This window comes from Chelonia mydas, chromosome 3, assembly GCF_015237465.2.
Source record: "Chelonia mydas isolate rCheMyd1 chromosome 3, rCheMyd1.pri.v2, whole genome shotgun sequence".
NCBI lineage: Eukaryota > Metazoa > Chordata > Testudines > Cheloniidae > Chelonia > Chelonia mydas.
The window spans coordinates 100,833,144-100,853,501 of NC_057851.1; the positions used below are offsets into that span (position 1 = coordinate 100,833,144).

The following is a 20,358-nucleotide window of genomic DNA, read 5'->3' on the forward strand; positions in this document are numbered from 1 at the left end:
AAAAATGCCAGTCTATGTTCAGAGTAACATAACTCAGCCTTAATCTTATTTATCACAGTCACATGCTCGGGGTTCTCCCGCAGCGAGACGGAAGATGTGCTGCTAGGGGCCGCTGATGCAGGGTTCCCCTAGCTCTCATTCACCGAAGTGGGAGCTGAGGGTGCACAGCTTCTTGTAGAAGGTGCTGAAGCACGTTGCAGGATCAGGCCATTGGTGTGGAAGCTGCTGAGTGGTCATGCTGCAATGTTTTTGTATTCATTATGCTCAGCTCCCCGTTTCATTATATTATTGAGATAATTATACCTAACAGAGTTTCAGGGCATAATATACCAATGCTCAATGTTTTACCTGTCTGACAGGAGTGCTCTGAAGTTATCAGGGAGGCACTGCTCATGGTTCCATAGCTAAAGTTTAATGTAGAACTTAAAGCAGGGATGCAACTCCCATGAAAATACAGTGAATTCTCCACAAAAGTTTGCTTTTGAGTGCTTCCTTTTTGAGTACAGAATGAATAAATTTTCTGAGAATTTACAAGTAAATCTATGAAATTAGTTTAGGACTTATAATTAAAATGGATCCCTTAAGAAATTTAGCACACAGTATCAACCTTTTTTGTCTCCAACTATCTTAGCAATGGAATAATAGAGACTCTTCAAACTTTCCATATAATGAATATTAATTGTAATTTTCTGCATAGGTTACTTTTGAAGAAATTAGGTTATAGTTATGCTAAGTTACTGATTATTATATCTAATTATTAAGATTACTTCATAGACTATGGGCCAGCTTCAGTAGCTCAGGCCACTCTTAACTGGGGCCATTGTGACATCACAGATAATGCTCCTTTCTTCATGCTCATCCTCACTCAAGACCCACAAGCTCTCCTCACACACAACCCCTTCCCTTCTCCTTTTGACTCTCATGGTACTGCTTTGTGGTGTTGGGAGACCTGAGGTGGACAGTGAGGAAGGTCATCAGGAGAGAATGAGGAAGTGGACAGGATAGGGGGAAACTGGTATGTGTGGGGGGCCCATGGGAAAGGAGGACTGTGTATTGGCCACCAGTGCTATTCAAAGGAAGAGCCTTCCCTCTCTTCTACATTCACTCTATCTCCCTAATCCTTGCACTGTCCTATTCTCGTCTGCCTCAAACCCTTTTAGATAACTTAAAAAAAAAATAGATCTGTTTCCTTTCAGCTATGACAGTCAAGTTCCAGTTTCACATCCTGGAAGATTACTTAGTAAGTGTGCCTGTGTATTTTTTACAAAAATAATTATACCATAAAAACACCACCACCATCGCCACTTCACCCACTCACAGAGTAAACTTTGTTCAGGACAGAACTGGGGCATTTTTACTACCATGTCATGAAAAAGCTTTGAGTATGTTTTCATAACAGTGGTAAAAACAACTGTATCAGCTAAATCAAGAAACCAATTGCAAGTTAAGGGCCAGATTCACTAGTAAACTCTGACTGGTTTGCACTGTTTCACTGATGCAAAACAACTATAAGCCTGGTATAATTGGCCACTACACTGCAGCTATTTTGTGCTGCTCCAGAGTTCTACAAAATACACAAAATGTACCAGTGAATTCAACCTTAAGAGATAAAATAAAATAAAATTTAAAAAAAGGAACGTTTGATACTAATAAATAGCTGAGACTCATTCTGGACACTACACGGTAGCACTCTCTTTTTTGTTTTGTTTTTGTATAGCATTTACGTAGTTATGGCTTGGTATAAGAAGAGGGAGGGAGCACCTGGTGAGCCGTGAAGTGCTGCTATGCCCAGTCGGCCACTGTGCAAGGTCCCCAAGGGACTTTATTCTAGTGGCGTAGGTTACAGGTGCTCTTTTAAAGCTCTAACGTGCATGGAGCCTAGAAACTCAGAAACAACTCCATCTCCACTTTGCCCCTGGGACTGAGTGGAGAACCAAGCTTTAGGAGCTGGGTTTTGTTTGGGGTGGGGCAGGAACTCCACTCACTCAGTGTGAACGACTGCTTACGACTGGACTCTGGCATTGTTATAACCATGGAATGAAAACGCATATGAGCCTTGTCTACACTTGTCTTAGCAGGGGAAAGTGGCACCATTCTGAAACATGGGTACTAATTTTAGTAGTGCAGATGCAGCCTTGCTGGCTTTAAGGTTGCGCCTCATGCACTGAGACCTGACTCCTTCCATTTAGGAACTAAAGGCTTGTCTACACAACTATTTAAATTGTAGCAAGCAAGGGTATGAAACTACCCCACAGCAGCCTGCTGATTTCATATGCTTTTTCTGGTGTAAGCACAGAAAGAGAGATGACTTTTTTCCATTTTTCAGAACAAAATTAAAAAAGCTTTTTTAATTTTTTGTGCATAATCAGCACAGCTGAGTAGGAATAATCATTCATAATTATTTTCAACTGAAGTAACAGCAGATGAAATAGGTTTTTTTAAAGGTTCTACAAAAATAACAGCTTTTCTGTGGTCTAGGCAAACAAGTAAGAAGGTGGTGGTAAGAAGTGTGTAATGGCGTACCTGCTTTAGCTGCAGAGTTGTTGGGGCTTTGCCTTGAAGCAGCAGAAGTGGGATGGCTGGAAGAAGCAGCTTTCTTGTCTTGCACTTTAGAGTCTTCGGATGCTAAAAAGAGAAGGGAAAGAGATTACTTAATTAACCATGCTATTAGAAAACAGTCTCTCTCTATTACACTGTAAGTTATTCATGTTATATAGCATTTAATTAACAACTCTGGGCATACCTGTTATTTTAGAAAAAGTATCCTATAACATTTGGTGCAGACAAATGGTCCTTCCAAATTTCCCCATAAAATTTCAACAGCACGCATGATTATCTAGCCATGTAACTCCACATTTAGGTTGAAGAAAGATGTATAACAAAACTCCCCCTCTACAGTGCTCCCTTTAATCCTGTCTCTGAATTGTCTATGCTATACTACTAAAGGCTCATTTTTTCTCCTATCCTCTCAGCGATGCTTAAATCCATGTTGAGCCATTACCTCTGACCAGCATATGAGACCACTGCTTCCAAAACCAGCCACATATCCCAAAATTCATCAGCCTTCAAACACCTGTTCCATTTCCTTCAGAAGGAGCTGGATTGGGCTCTTAATCAGGGCTAACAGCAGCAAAGCAGCACAAGCAACAACTGATTGAGGCTGCCCAGTGATTTAGGAGTAGCACAAACACTCCAACTAGAGCTGGGCAAATAACTGATTTTCTGGTTCAGCCGGCAAACTGGAAAATCAGAACAAACATTTGGTTCGGTTCCAAAAACGTTCAGAATATATGTCAGCAAATTGGAAAAGTCTGGTCAGGTTCAGAAAAGAGGGACTCTCTCATCCCTGCCTGTTTCAGAGGAGGGATTTAACACTATATGTCCTACCTCCCGGTTGAGTGCCTTAATCACCAGGCTCCTGAGTCATTCTCACTCTCTCTTTGACCCAGTGACTAGTTCTGTATTCATACAAAGTGGAACAGCTTCACCAGGAGAATTGAAAGAACCCACACCACAGAACAGCCTAGAGGCTGGCAGTTAGGATGCTCACATAAGGAGGGGGCAGATCTGAGTTCAAGTCTCTGCTATAGAGTAAGGAGTCAAACCTTGGGCTCCTATACCCATGTAAGTGCCCTAATTATTGGGCTAAATGTTATAAGGGGGGAGCAAACGTTTGTGTATCTACCACAAACACACTTTTTTCTGAAGCTGGCCCTGAAAACCATTTTCCCAGTTGAAATTAATTGGGTCAAATTTGCACGTGGTTTTGGGTCGACTGAAACTGCATTTATTTTTGGCAAATAAACTATTTGTCTGAAAATTTTTGCCCAGCCATGACTCCAATTTACGTATCACCTATTATACATTCTGTGCACTGAAGTAAAGAGGAATTTATATTGCTAAGAGTCAAAAGCAAGTCCCCGCTTCCTACATTTACTGCACAAAACATTAACAACACTTCAAAGACTGTTTATATTTTACGAGCACACCATAAACCTCTGCTATAGGTTCAGATGACAATTTAGGGCTTGATTGAAAGCCTGCTGAAGTCAGTAGAAAAAGAGTCTCATTGATTTCAATAGACATTGGCCCTTTGTGGGTCCAGAAAGAGATGCTTCTGGGCTCGACAAACTCCTTTACTCCTATTGAGAAAGAAAAAATGGAAACCTTCACTTTCAAGTGTATTTAATCTTAGGCATAAATCAAAATAGTAACCTTACTCTGTTTATATTTGATGAAAACAAAGCCAGCCAGTCAGATTTCATGTCTCTTTCTCAGCTAATGGTTTGCCTCTGAGGTATATTCTTCTACTGTATGGATGAGTACAATTTCCTAAAGCCAAACAACCTGGGAAAATTAGAATGATGGTCAAACTTTGTGGTAGGGTTTTAGAATTATTTCCAATGGTTCGAACAAATTCTGACTCAAAGGAAAAGGGAGATTTGTATCAAAACCAATATACTTTTAAAAATCTAAATTGTTTAACCGAAAAATCTCATTAGAAATGAGAGCTGGAGAAATTTGATTGCCATAGCTTTCAACGCTAACAGATATTGCTCCATTAGGTTCACTTTGCTAAGTGAAGCTTTTAAGTCCCAGGTAATCAGAGAGATGGTATTGAAAACATAATTAAAAAACTTTCAGGAGGCCCCACGGGATTTCCTAGTATTGTTTGCTTGAAAACTCTATATACGCTCCTTGGGAAAAAAATAAAATCATTTAAGCACTATCTGGAATGATTAACAATAAAGCTTTGCTATTAAGCTCTTTACTGATCCTGCATGAAGTGCTTTATTTCATCAGTCATAGTTTAGGTTGGGTAAAATAGAAAGGAGCGTGACTAAGGTGCTATACAGCATCTACATCTGGGCTTCTGATGAAAAAATGGAAACTGAAAATTTTCCATTAAAAACATCAGTTTTCAAAAGCCAGGAGTTTTCCTGAGAGTGTTTTTTGACAATCAAACATTTTTTTGCTTTTTGGAAAGAAATTGTGTGTGACGTTTTGGAAGTTTTTAAAAACATGTCTTACAAAAAAATAATTGGCATTTTTTGACCAGCTCTAATAAGCATTAACCATGGAGCCACCAAGGGTATTGTCTACACAGCACCTGGGAGCATGCCTCCCAGTAAGGTAGACAGACATGCACTAGCATGCTAAAAGTAGCAGTAAGGATGTTGTGGCATGGGTGGCCACAAGTACAAGCCCGCCTGACCACCTGGGTCTATGCTCAGATGGCTAGCCTGTGCTATCATCCATACCACAACATCCACACTATTTTTAGCGAGCTAGTGCAAGTCTGTCTACCTCTACTGAGAGGCATGCTCCCAGCTGTAGTGTAGACATACCCAAAAGTCAAGGGAAGTCATCCTTGTAGCACCTGGCTAGGGCTGGCTCTATCCACAATAAGTTACTCCACTGCTAAAAAGCAGCACAATGGAGGTCAAGACCTGTTAACATTTCCATTGTAAAGGCTGCTCTGAGAGTTCAATATCTTGCTATTTTAATGTCCTATTGGATGGGAACTTAGCAAAAGGGTTTGTCCACCGTACTAAGCAATAAAAATTATGTTATAGAATTTCAGATGCTTTTTGACTAGCCCTTATATGCACAACAACCTTTGAAAAAATACAATAGAAAAATGATACAACTTCATGAGCACTTAGCCTCTAAACATACCATTTTCAAAACAGTGTATTTGAAACAGGCTGTATATTTTTGTTACTTTAGTTATAATCTCCTTTTTTCACTGCTGCGTCACTGATGACCCACACAGAAGTTCATCTTCAAAGCCTAATGGACAGTTTTACCAAAGCCTGCCAAGACTTCGGGCTTACTATAAGCCTAAAAAAGATGAACATAATGTGCCAAGGAGTTGAGGAAGCACTTTCCATCAAGAACAACTAAGAACTTGAAGTGGTGAATGAGTTCACATACCTGGGGTCCACTATCGCAGTCAACCTTTCACTTTAAACAACTCAACATCCGCACTGGAAAAGCCACCACAACAATGTTTAGACTGAAGAGGGTTTGGCAAAAACAACAAACTGACAGAACACACAGAGATCTGTGTATACCATGCGTGTGTTATCAGCACACTTTTGCATGGGAGCGAGACATAGCAGGAAAAGAGGCTCAACAGCTTTCATTGAATCTTTGGTATCTCCTGGAGGGACAGAGTCACCAACACTGAAGTGCTCAAGAAGGCCAGCATACCCAGCATGCAAACACTCCTCAGACAGAGACACCTCTGCTGGGTTGGGCATGTGTGCGGAATGGATGACGGGCACATCCCAAGGGACATCCCCTATGGTGAACTGGCATCTGGAAAAAGACCCGAAGGATGCCCAAAATTGCATTTCAAGGATGTGTGCAAGTGAGAAGAAATGGACATGGATGTGGACAAATGGGAAGATCACATTCAAGACCACAGCCTTTGGAAACAAGAGCTTAACACAGGTCTCTGGAGTTACAAGAGGAAGCCATCCAGCTTAGCAGAGGAGAAAAGAGCTCACAGAGGACAGAGCCCAAAGGGTCAAACCATCACCTTTAAGTGTGACAGCTACAGCAGGGACTGTCTCTCTCGAGTTGGTGGGTTTCTTCAGCCACGTTCGTGGCTGCCATAAAACCAACTGAGTAAATTCTTTACCTCTCAGGGGTGCATACCCATGGTCTCTCAAGACTGAAGTTTGCCTATTACTAATCTCCTTTTTAAATTCATATCGGCGATGTACTGAAACTCTGTCATGCAAAGTAATCTTTGGGAAGTGGTTTACTATTTCCTTTTGGCAATGTTGAGTGTTTTAGGCCCGATCCTGCAAACAGCTATGTACATGGTTAACTTTACTCATATGAGTAGTTCCACTGACTTCAGTGAGATGGGCATCCAGTAGATATTGGGAAGTATGTATTAATACCATTGTGTACAAGACCCTAGTAAGGCCTCAACTGGAATAGTGTGTACAGTTCTGGTCACCCATGTTCAAAAAACAAATTCAAATGGGAACAGGTGCAGAGAAGGGCTACTCGGCTGATCAGGGGAACAAACACTATTTTACAAGGAGACTAAAAGAGCTTGTCTTCTTTAATCTAGCAAAACTAAGGCGGAAAGGTGATATCATTACTCTGTGTAAATACACCAGGGGAGTAAACACCAGGAGGGAGAAGAGCTATTTAAGCTAAAGGACAACGTTGGCATAAGAACAAATTGGTATAAACTGGCTAGGAACAAATTCAGGCTGGAAATTAGAAGGTTTCTAACCATCAGAGGGGTGAGGCTCTGGAACAGCCTCTCAGTAGGAACTGTGGGGGCAAGAAACTTAACTATGTGTAAAACGGAGCTTGATAAATTTATGAATGGGATTATATGATAGGGTTGCGATAGCAGGGGACTGAACTCAATGACCCAAGAAATCCCTGCCCGTCCTATGTTCCTATTCATTCATGTGAATTATGTTAAACACATGCATGTGTTCATAAGATTGATGTAGTTCACAGGCTCAATCTGAAACTTTTTAGGTTCTTTATTTTTGTGGTGTTAGTTTTTTTTCAAATTGGTTTTACTCAGCTGTTATTTGTTTGCACATCTTTAACAGTGCATTTGCACTTTTTTCCCCCCAGACTGCATTGCACACCTATGAAACATCTTGTTAATTCTAAATCAATGATTTAATTGTGACTGCATAGTATAGATAGCATAATTATAATTAGAGCCAGGCAAATTTTCATATGTGCATGAACCATTTTCACTTTCATTTTGGAAATTTCCTAATAAAAGAAAAAGCATCAAAAAATTGCTTTGGGTTAAACAATGGCGTCATTCCAGCCCAAACAATTTTAGCTTGTTATTTTGCCAAGAAATTCAAATTTTCTTTATTTTGTTTCAAATTCAAAGTACATTTTATTTATTTGTTGATCTATTATTCAATGTAGCAAAAAAAAAATTAAAAAAATCAGTTATTTATTTACCCAGCTTTACTCGTAATAAGATATTGTGTACAAACAGCAACACTGGTGCTGTATTTTCTATACTATGACAGTGTTTATGGGAAGCGGTTTCAATTCATACTCATTTTACCGCACAAAGTGATGCTGAAATTAACCGAACACCACAAGCGTGAATTTTAATGGTACAATACATGAAGTAAGAATAGGCAGTGACATTATGGAAATAGCCACTGTTAGTAGTATGTCATATGGCATAGATTACTTTATACCATAAATGGACTATCTAGACAACCAGACAGCTCTGTTTCCAAATCTAAAGCATATGACTGTATTGGTTGCAGCATGGTCTAATAACTGAACATGGGCTCAGGAGCCAGAAAATTCTGAGTTCTCATCATAGAGCAACACTGAAGGAATGACCTCCTGTGGCAGACAGCAGCGTGACAGGCACACCTGCCTTAGTTTCCCCTTTCAGAGTCCCCAGTAACTCCATTTCAGATTCATTTGACACAATAATACCTTCCTTGGAGCTGGTTTATTATATAACATTGTGCAAATGGTCCAAAACCAAAAAGTCTCAAAATATACAGTTCATTTCTCACCCCAGTGGAAATAGTCAGTGAGCTCACCTGAAATCTCACCCCACAATGCCCCACATACCACACACAAGTACTTGCAACTAAACCAAGACTCTCTGGCAGTCCTCCCCTGTCCCATGGCAACCACCCCAGCCTATCCTTCTGGAGTGTAACTCTGCTCTTCCGAGCAGGAAACCCCACAGCGTCTCTGCTGGGAGATCATCTTTACCAGGGGAGCACTCCTAATTCATCCCTGATCCCCCTCATGGTTCTGGGTCCAGCTCCCTGGCCCTGGAGATGGCAGCAAGCAAGCTCCTTCAGCCCATGACTCTGGCACTCCAGCTTAGAACCAGCAGGCATCTCCCTCTGCTGTTCCTCCTGCCTTCAGCCCTGGTTCTCTCTGGCTTGGGATGCCAGCCAGCAAACCCCTCCTGCTATTCTCCTGCCTTCAGCTTTCTCTCAGGTCCCAAACATGCAGTCTTTGGCAGCTCTCTCCTGCCCGACTCCTACTCAGTCAGCTCTGATTCACCAAATCTTTCCAATACCCGGACTCTCTCTAACATTTTATAGCCCTCAGGTGCTGCTCCACACTCCTAATTGGGAGTACCTGCTCTGGCACAGGGGTGCCAGACCTACTTAATTTACTGGGGCCAGCCACCCTGCGACAGCTCTAACACATGCTCTGCCACTGACCTTGAGTGATTCACAACCTAAAGCACTCTGGAAACCAAGAGAGCTATGTGTAGACTAAACAGAATTTTTTTAAATTGGGGAACTATCTACTAGTGGAGGTATTAATTTTGCCTCCATCACTATAGTACCTCACAATTTTTAATGTGTTTATCCTCAACACATCCACTGAGGGAGGGGAGTGCTATTATCCCCATTGTACAGGTAGGGAACTGAGGCCCAGTGAGATGTGGTGACTTGCCCAAGGTCACACAAAGTCAGTGTATAACACAGTGAAGATCAATTTCTGCGAACATTTTCTCTCCCTGATTTTTACAGCTTCCCTGCTTGACAAAGACTTCACATCTAGCTCCCAATGGAGCTTTGTTCCCCCGTCAAACAAACAGGTCCCTGCCTGACTCCCAACACCTCTCCATAAAGAAGATCCCTTCATGCAACCCTCCTCAAATTAGCTCCCCACCGTGGACTTCTTGCCTTGTTCTACATCCTGCAGTTTCCCTTTACACAGAGTGAGGTTTCCCAATGTCTGTCCCCTTAAAGGAAGCATAAAAAAAGAATGTCAAACCATATCGTGTCCCTGTCCTGCAAAGACTTAAATACATGCATAACTTTACCCGCATGAGTATTTCCACTGATTTTAACATGGCTACCCATGTGGGTAAAGTTATGCATGTGCTTAGGTCTTCACTCTTTGCAGAATCTAGGTTGGAGCTTGTTTCAACCAGCTTCCAATAAAACAATAATACCTAGCTCTTATAGAGTGCTTCTCACCCAGAGATCTGCAAGTGCTCTACAAAAGGAGGCCAGTGTCATCATCCCTGTTTTACAGATGGGGAATGTGAGTCACAGAAAGAGGAATGACTTGCCCAAGGTCATGCAGCAGGCCAGTAGCAGAGCTAAGCCACACTGTGCATTCATAAAAACACTAATTTTAAAATATATTTTAACAACAACAAATTTAGAGAAAAGACCCTACCTAAAGCAGTCCAGTAACATAGCCTCTCTGATTGGGTCTGAAATCCATGGGAGATCACATATCCAGACAATGAATCAGCTGGGAAGGCCTGTACTCTGCATCTCATTAATTTTTGGGTTTAAGTGACATCCTTAATGTTATTTGTATTTAACATTCTTCAGAGTGCCATCCCAAGTCACCACTAGGTCTACTGCAAGGATCTGCAGTCCCTAGCTTGCGTGTTATGGATACACTGCACAACTGGACAAATGAGCTTTGACAATGCTGCTTCAAACCTGTGGAATAATCTGCAGTCGCTGCAAGAAACATGAATTCCATAAATAAGCCAAATACTTTCCCTCTGCACATAGTCTGCACTTTGCAGACAGCTTCTTTTTCCTTTGCATCTCACACAGTTTCCCTAGTATGTAGATGTTGCCACGACACACAACTCCAAATTAGCAATGGCAAGACTCTAACTCAGCAAAATGAGATGTAGCAAACGCACAGAAAATACACGTAGCCTGCTGATCTACTAAACTCTCTCTTCGCATTTTTAATATCCTTGCAACCTATCATTACCTGCTTAAGGATAGGAAAAACAGCACAAAAGCCATATCTGTTGCAAATACACAGTAGGGAATTCTGTTTGTGCTGTTGATTTATTTAAGTAATTTTTGCTCTTATTTAAATCATTTTGGCTTTAAAATTCCAGGTTTTAAGATTGCCTTTGGGGATTTACATGTAGGCACTGAACCTAAATAAGCAGCATTTGGCAAAGCTAAATTAAAAAGCATTTTAATTTATGTATCTATTTAGAGAGTGTAAATAACCATGGGGTAATATCTAACAACTACCAGATTAAATAAAGAGTCTGTGGAAAAACTTGACAGACTTCTAAAAATAATGTTTTATTACTTCAATTCAATATTTATTAGTCAATTTATCACGTTTCTTAAGTAACCAATGTAACACTACTCATTCCATTTCCCTCAGCTGCGGTTAAAATCTTTTGTCTCAAGTAGCTGTAGTAAATTTCTGTCCACTTCCCAACAAGAAAAACAAACAAAACCAAAACCAAAAAACAGAAGCTAAAGTACTCAGAGGCTGTTTAGTGACAGGAGAAGATACACATGCTGGTAAACTGGAGGCATCCAAATATCTGTAGGTGTTTGACAAGTTAGTTTCTTTACTGGATAAAACAGGTATTGAGCAGAAGAGGAGAAAGTGTCCTCTTCCAAATTCTCCCAGGGTTGCCAGGCGCAGGTTTTTGACCTGAGTGCCCGGTTGAGAAGGGACTCTGGTGACTCCGGTCAGTGCCTGCGCGAGCGGGCAGTGCGCAGACACCTCTGGCCCCTCCGCCTAGGAGCCAGATATGCCGGTCACTTCCAGGAGCGGCCTGAGGTAAGCATCACCCATCCAGAGCCCACAGCCCAAACCCCTTCAAACGCCCTCCTGGAGCCCACACCCCCTCCTGCACCCCAACCTCCTGCCCCAGCCCGGAGCCCCCTCCTGCACCCCAAACCCCTCATCCCGGCTGTACCCCAGAGCCCACCCGCCTCCCAGAGTCCACAACCCCAGCCGGAACCTGCTTCCTCTCTCGCATGGAAAAGGTTATAATAGAAGAAAATTTTCTTCCAGCAATATTGTCATCACCATTTGTCAGTTAGTCCCTCACCCTGCCAAGTAGCTCTTTCCCATCAATGATCCCATTATCAGAGAAAAACAAGGAACTAGTATCAGAGGTGGCAACTGCAGTAAGGTGATATCACAGAGCCAAAGTAGCACCCAGGCACAGAAGAGGTAACAGTGTGGTACTGGGAAATTCAGAACAACTAGCAGTTGTAATCCATACCCCCCCCTCAACTTCCAATTCTTATACTTTTTCAGATTCTTTACTTGTTGAGGTTGCTACATCAAGCAGTTCAGTCTAATTCAGAAACCGCTACTTTACACGCAGTGTCCCCATGTTTACTACAGGATACAATGCAGAAAAAGTCACCAGAACGAGTCAAGGGAGAAAACAAATATGTACAGCATTGCAAAATTCACTAGGACCAGCATGGGTTATTTCGCTGCCTTGTAAAGCAAAAATGCTGAATTTACAGACTAATGGTCCAATTTAGTATAGCAAGCTCTGTAAGAACAACAAAAGATGACATTTGAAAATGTAAGTTCACTCAAAACTGTCTTCTTTTTTTTGAAATACAACAAAGATGGACATGGGCTGGCACTAAATAGGTTTGGTAACAGATGCTAAAAATTGAATAGTATGCCAATAATTAATTTGGAGATTCCTAAGAGACTCACCTGTCGCACAACAAGCTTATCCAGGACACAGCAAAGGTCTGTGGCCTTTGTGCTATAAGATCCACTGAAAAAGGGCCATTTGGTCAGCAGCCTGAAGAAAATGGGCCATTATTCTGAGAAGAATGTTCTGCAAGATGGAAGATTCTAGCTTGGTCCCTCCATCTTTCTGAGGACTCCTTTTCTTCTAGCTATACAAGTCAGTTCATGGATAGAATCTGCCCTGACATTTCCACAAAAATCTCGTCACTGAAATAGCACTTCATGCTTTCCTTGTGCTTTAAACTCAGACAGTTCAGCTGCTGAGCTTGCTGGTAAGCAGACAATTGTCTACCTTATTCATTAATTTCATGAGTTGCAGGTGTCCCTTATTTGTTCATGGTCCTTCCCTTTGACATTATCCACATTTGCCCCCTAAACTAATTAAGCCCAAAGGCAGTGCAAAGCTTTTTTGACTGTTTTCTGCTCCAGAAGTGGAAATGAAGTTCCACCTATTGGCAAGACTAAGTTTGGATCCAGATCCAAACTTTCAAAACATTCCCTTTTCCTAACCCTGGAGTTCATTTTTAAACTCCATCCAGTACAGCTGTACAGAGAGGGACATTTACTCCAGTCCTGGAACCTTTAGGCACTCCTGTCTGATTTGCTACTTGAACAGAAGATAGTCTGATGGACCTAGGATGGGGAATTATAAAAATTGGAAGTCAGTGAGTTTATTTATACCTAGGGCCCTACCAAATTCATGGTCCATTTTGGTTGATTTCACAGCCATTGCATTTTAAAAATCATAAATTTCATGATTTCAGCTACTTAAATCTGAAATTTCATGGTGTTGTAATTGTAGGGATCCTGACCCAAAAAGGAGTTGAGGGCAGGTCGCAAGGTTATTGTAGGGGGGTTGCGGTACTGCTATGCTTACTTCTGTGCTGCTGCTGGCAGAGGTGCTGCCTTCAGAGCTGGGCAGCTGGCTGGGCAGCAAGTTGTATGGGCCCGTGGTGCCCATGCTCCAGCAATATTCAGGGTCCGAGGGCCCGGCTCCACCAATGTTCGGGGCCAGGTCTCTCCCCCGGCCCCGCCTGCCACCCCCATGCGCCTCCCCCGCATGTCCACCGGCCCCCAATTGTTGCCCCAGTGCAGAGCCTCCCTGCATCAACTGCCACCGCAGGGTCCTAGTGCCCCCCATCCACTACTGCTAGGGCAAACTGACCCTGAGCCTACCCTTCCCCCTCAGACCCTTTCATTTTCCAGTGGGACCCTCCACCAGCACAGGGGCCCCCCCTGCCCGCAGTCACCGCTCCTGTCCCATGCTGGACAAGGGGCAGCCCCACCCCCAGCGAGGCTATAGTGAGGGGCAGCAGCAGGGGAGAAGGTGCACATGTGATGGCAGCCCCCCTCCCCTCCCTGCAGCACCCACTGCAGGGGAGGCAAGGGGACTTCCTGTACCTGAGAAGGGCCCTAGGAGCACGTGCAGTAACAGTGGTGTGAGGTGAGTGTGGTGCAGGAAGGAAATGGGGGAGGCCCTCCCCCGGAGCTCACTGGTGCCTGCGGGGAGAGAGCTGGGAGTTTGCACGCCAAACTCCTCATCCCCAGCCCTGTCCCACCCCAGAGCCCGCAACCCCGGCCAGAGCCCTCACCCCCTGCACCCCAACCCTCTGCCCCAGACCCAAGCCCTTCCCACACCCCAACTCCCTCATCCCCAGCCCCACCCCAGAGCCCACACCCCAACCCTCTGCCCTAGCCCTGAGCCCCCTCCCACACCCCAAACCCCTCATTCACAGCCCTCACCCCTGCACCCCAGCCTTCTGCCTGAGCCCCTCCCACACCCCAAACCCCTCATCACCAGCCCCACCCCAGCGTCTTCACATTTTTACATTATTTTAAAAAATATACAGTAACTCCTTGCTTCAGGTTGTAGTTATGTTCCTGAAAAATGCTACTTTAAGTGAAACAATGTTAAGCAAATCCAATTTCCCCATAAGAATTAGGGTGGAGTTCGGTTCCAGGGAATTTTTTCTTTGCCAGACAAAAGGCATATATATATATATATATATATTATATATATACACACACACACATACACACACACAATAAGTTTTAAACAAACAATTTAATACTGTACACAGCAATGAAGATTGTGAAGCTTGTTTGAGGTGGTGAAGTCAGAGGGTGGGATATTTCCCAGGGAATGCCTTACTGCTAAATGATGAACTAGCACTTGACTGAGCCCTCCAGGGTTAACACATTGTTAACGCAGCCTCATATTCTAAAAGGCAGCATGGGCAGAGAGAGACAGAGACACACCCTGGGTGTGAGAGAGAGACTTTGAGACAGCAGCTGCTGCCAGCAAGATCCCTCCATTCTGAGCCCTGTTGTGTCCCTCGCACTCTGTGGAGATGGGGGGCAGGAACAGGGGAGGGGGACACCCTGACATCAGCACCCCTTTGCCCCACCCTGCACAGCAAGCAGGAGGTTCATGGGAGCAACTCCAAGGCAGAGGGCAGGAGCAGCACTCGGGAGTGGGGGGGAGGAATACATGAACAGCCCAACAATTAATAGTCTGCTGAGCAGCAGCCGCACAGGGAACTTAGGGGAGCTGATAGGTGGGCTGTCGGCCCACCCTGGTTCCAAGCCCCCACCACTAGCGCTCCAATGGGCTGCATTTTCTGCAAGCAGTGGACAAAGCAGGCGGCTGCCTAACACCACTATAAGGGAGCACAGCGCAACTTTAAACAAGCATGTTCTCTAATTCGGAGGTTCTCAAACTGTGGTCCATGGACCACCAGTGATCAGCGAGCTCCCTTCAGGTGGTCCGCGGATAGTTCCCTCTAAGGTGCACACCTGGGCGGCCGCACACGAAAGAATGAAGGGCCACCCACCTAATTAGTGGAGCCGCGCAGGTGTGGCTCCACTAATTACGTGCCTGGACCCTGGAGAAGATGCACATGTAAGGTGATGTGGTGGCCTTGGGGGGAATAGGGGGTAGGTGGGAGGGGGCAGTGGTGTGAGAAGAGGGGGTGAGGGGGAATTTGGGACCCGCAGGGCTACGGCGGCCAGAGAAACAGGCTCCAGAGCTGCGACTGCTGGGGAGAAACCCCCTTCCTTCCCAGCTTCAGCTCTGTGGCTGCTGTGGCAGGGGAGAGACCCCCACCCCCTTTCCAGCCCAAGCTCAGGAGAGAAGGGGGAGAGAAGGAGAGAACCCCACTTCTTCCCAGTCCCAGCTTCGGGGCTGCTGCAGCAGGGGAGAGACCCTCCCCCTCCTTCCCAGCCCCAGCTTAGGGGCTGCTGCGGTGGGGAGAGAGAGGGCACATCCATAGCATTAGAAAGGTTAAGACTACTGATATTAAAATATGAGTTGTGTGCTTTTATGTGTAGAACAAAAAAAGTTTATTATTAAGGGGTTTTTTTTATACAGCACTTTTATCCAAAGTGCTTTACAATAGTTAGCTAAAGGTACAAACAACATTTAGAAAGGTCATTAAGTGGTCCGCCAAGACCCTCAGCAATTTTCAAGTGGTCCGCAGAAAAAAAAAGTTTGAGAGCCACTGCTTTAATTGATCAGCAACGTAACAACAAAACAACGTTAACCAGGATGACTAAGTGAGGAGTTACTGTATATTGGCTTACAAGGTAGGCCGGGGGGAGGGGGGGGAGAGGAGGAGAGCAGGGCGGGACTTGGACCTATTCTGGGCACCACCAAAAATTATACAAACCTGCTGCCTCTGGCAGCTGGAGAGAGGCAGCTGCTGGCCGGGCACCCAGCTCTGAAGGCAGAGCCACTGCCAGCAGCAGCGCAGAAGGATGGCATGGTATGGTATTGCCACCCTTACTTCTATGCTGCTTCCTGCAGAGCTGGGCCCTCAGTCAGCAGCCACCACTCTCTGGCCACCCAGCTCTGAATGCAGCAATGCAGAAGTAAGGGTGGCATGGTATGGTATTGCCAGCCTTCTGCGCTGCTTCTGGTGGGGCACTTCAGAGCTGGCCACTTGGCTAACAGCTGCCACTCTCCAGCCACCCAGTCCTGAAGGCAGCGCAGAAGTAAGGGTGGCAATACTGCGAGCCTTCTAAAATAACCTTGCGACTCCCCTGCAACTCCCTTTTGGGTCAGGACCCCCAATTTAAGAAGCACTGGTCTCCCCCTTGAAATCTTTATAGTACAGGGCGAAAGCACACAAATGACCAGATTTCACAGTGTGTGACGCATTTTCTATGGCCATGAACTTGGTAGGGCCCTATTTATACACCCTAGAAGCAGCTCCATAATGCCTCGCTGGAGGTAGAGAATTCGTTTAGGTTGAGAGAGGTGGGACTTATCTAGCAGTTCAGTCTTTTCTCAGAGATTGGTCTGTTTCAGAGCCAATGTTCACAGCCTTCTTCGCCCTACTTGGTTTGGAAGCACTAACAACAATGGACTCGAGTAAAGCCTGTGGAGAGAAATCTACAAAGGCCAGAGGCCTGAATTATTACAGTATCTTCCCCCTCCCCTCTCCATCACATCCCTAATGTTCTCTGTGATATATGGTAATTTTCTGTAACATCCTTGAAAAACCTTACTAAATTAAGTTTAAGTATTTTGAAGTGCATTATATTAAATATAAAGTAGGGCTGTCAATCGCAGTTAGCTCATGCGATTAACTAAAAAAATTAGTCACGATTAAAAAAATTAATCATGATTAACGGCAGTTTTAATCGCATTGTTAAACAGAATACCAATAGAAACTTATTAAATATTTGTGGATGTTTTCCTACATTTTCAAATATATTGATTTCAATTACAACACAGAATACAAATTATACAGTGCTCACTTTATATTATTTTTTATTACAAATATTTGCACTGTAAAATGATAAACAAAAGAAACAGTATTTTTCAGTTCACCTCATACAAGTACTGGAGTGCAATCTCTTTATCGTGAAAGTGTAACTTACAAATGTAGATTTTTTTTTTGTTACATACCTGCACTCAAAAACAAAACAATGCAAAACTTTAGAGCCTACAAGTCCACTCAGTACTACTTCTCGTTCAGCCAATCGCTACGAGAAACATGTTTGTTTACATTTACGGGAGATAATGCTGCCCACTTCTTATTTACACTGTCACCAGAAAGTGAGAACAGGCGTTCACATGGCACTTTTGTAGCTAGCATTGCAAGGTATTTACGTGCCGGATATGCTAAACGTTATTATGCCCCTTCATGCTTTGGCTACCATTCCAGAGGACAGAACATGTCGTTCATTTTAAGAACACTTCCGCTGCAGATTTGACAATGTGCAAAGAAGGTACCAATGTGAGATTTCTAAAGATAGCTACAGCACTCGACCCAAGGTTTAGGAATCTGAAGCGTTTTCCAAAATCTGAGAGGGACAAGGTCTGGAGCATGCTTTCAGAAGTCTTAAAAGACCAACACTGTGATGCAGAAATGACAGAATCTGAACCACCAAAAAAGAAAATCAACCTTCTGCTGGTGGCATCTGACTCAGATGATGAAAATGAACATACATTGGTCCGCACTGCTTTGGATTGTTATCGAGCAGAACCCGTCATCAGCTTGGACGCATGTCCTGTGGAAGGGTAATTGAAGAATGAAGGGACATATAGATCTTTAGCACATCTGACATGTAAATATCTTGTGACACAGGCTACAACAGTGCCATGAGAACACCTGTTCTCATTTTCAGGTGACATTGTAAACAAGAAGCAGGCAGCATTATTTCCTGCAAATGTAAACAAACTTGTTTGCCTGAGCGATTGGCTGAACAAGAAATAGGACTGAGTGGACTGGTAGGTGCTAAAGTTTTACATTATTTTATTTTTGATTGCAGTTTTTTTTTTGTAAACAATTCTACATTTGTAAGTTCAATTTTCATGACAAAGAGATTGCACTACAGAACTTGTATTAGGTGAACTGAAAAATACTATTTCTTCTGTTTTTTACAGTGCAAATATTTGTAATAAAAATATAAAGTGAGCAATGTACACTTTGTATTCTATTACAATTGAGATCAACATATTTGAATATGTAGAAAACATCCAAAAATATTTAAATAAATGGTATTCTATTATTGTTTAACAGTGCAATTAATCACTATTAGTTTTTTTTTTTTTAATAGTTTAACAGCCCTAATATAAAGGTTATTTATTACTCTGGGCCTCTCTTGGGAGGGGTTATGTGAACCCTGGGGAGTGCCATGAACTTCAAAGGACTATACTGAATAATGTGACAGACAAGAAGGGACTTTTGGGACAAACAATGTCAAGTGCGAATCTCTTGGAGGAGGTGAATACAAATTCTCCACCTCTGGCTATGGAAAAACCCAGCCTTTTGAAACTATGTCCTGAGGGGAGGACCACTGTCATATGACTACTTGTTCCCAGAGTGTCAGGATCAAAGGTCCATGCTGTATAACGGAAAGATTGATCCATTCTGAGCTACGGCTATTATGAACTGGTAACCACGGAAAAAATCCTTTGTGGGATTTGAAGGACTATCTTATATCAAAGCCTTTGTTGGACTTGGGGGGTGATCTGGTAAGCTTATTAGACTGTGTGTAGGTTCTTTCATTATTTTTAACGTTTTCTCTGTAATGCTTTCATCTTAAGAATAAGTGTGCTTGCTTAGCAAGGACTGTGTGGTAACTTTAATAGTGGGCAATTACAGCTCTTCATAGCCTTTAGAGAAAAATAAAAGTGCAGATGCTGGCCTGTTTAGACAGTCCAGCTTGCTGGGGGTATTACAGTGTAGGCCAGGAGCTGTGTAGCCGTAACACTCTAGGCAGAAGGGAGAAAGGCCCGGGTCTGAAGATCTGGGAGCCTACAGTGAGTGCCCTTTGTGGACCACAGAAGAGGAATACACGTGCAGGTGCCCTGAATTGTGATAATGTCATACTTCTCACTTGCATATTGACTATTCCTTTAGATAAGAGACGTTCTTTCTATAGCCCTTAAAATTGTTCAGTTTCCACATTAATCTTACAAGCCTTTATCCAAAGCCTACTGATGACAAAATGGGCATATCTGTAGTGACTTCAGTGAAGCTATGGCTCCAGCCCATAATGAGGAAATTTTCACTGTGACAACACAGCAGTCTTTTAAAAGAGGTGGGACAGAAATGCTTTTCCATCTTGCAAAAATTAATCCCTTCGCACAACCCAAGTCAACCACCATACCTTTTGGTTGTTGTGATCATATACATTGCTATTCTGAAATGTTCCCGTCAACCATACATATAGTAACCAGGCATTGGACAGTCACATGGGCTAGGCCCCCTTTAGGAAAAGGGCAGTACTTGTTGCCTACAGAGACATTCCACAGCTTCTATAAAGGTTTTTTGTGCATGTTTGTTTGCGGGGAGATAGGGAAGAGAAAAGGGAGGAGTGCAGGAATAGAGGGGAAAAGGTGGGAATTACTTTTCAGAGCAAGGAGCAAATTTTGCTTCTGTGTGGAGCTTCTGAGGGCTACCAAATATGGAGACCGTTCTGGACTGGATAACACTTCAAGGGCAAAAATTGTTTACAGAGCACATGGATTTGTGAACACTACCCTATTTTCAATTCCAAGGACATGATTAACTCCCCATTTATAATTCCCCTTTAATAGCTTTACACTGTTGGAAGCACATTGTTGGCATTTAACAAATAAAATTATAAAAAAAATTTATTTCTTCTTCTTCATATTGTGTGCACAATGGTTGGTAAATGTAGGGCTACTCTTGAGTGTTAGCTTGCTGCTGGAACAGTTTTATTGGGTTATATTAAGGTTTGGTTAGATTATGATAATGGTGGAAATGGCTTTTAGGGAACAGATTACATTCAAGATGAACTCATGCTGCAGCTGCCATTCTTTAACATTTATGAATTTTCAAGGCAAGGAAGCATCTGTGCACA

The 20,358-nt window shown here is 43.2% G+C and overlaps 1 protein-coding gene across 29 annotated transcripts in view; it reads right to left on the minus strand.

The window, feature by feature from the left end:
• The window catches only part of MAP7 (microtubule associated protein 7), a 199,590-nt gene that overhangs the window by 86,110 nt on the left and 93,122 nt on the right, over positions 1-20,358 (minus strand). For all 29 annotated transcript variants that reach the window (XR_006289615.1, XM_043542998.1, XM_043542983.1 and 26 more), the window contains exon 2: positions 2,524-2,625. Coding sequence is in view for 28 of the 29 variants with exons in the window: in XM_043542998.1 (XP_043398933.1) it covers positions 2,524-2,625 (102 nt within the window). In the remaining variant the exon portion in view is untranslated. The remainder of the gene's footprint in view (positions 1-2,523; positions 2,626-20,358) is intronic.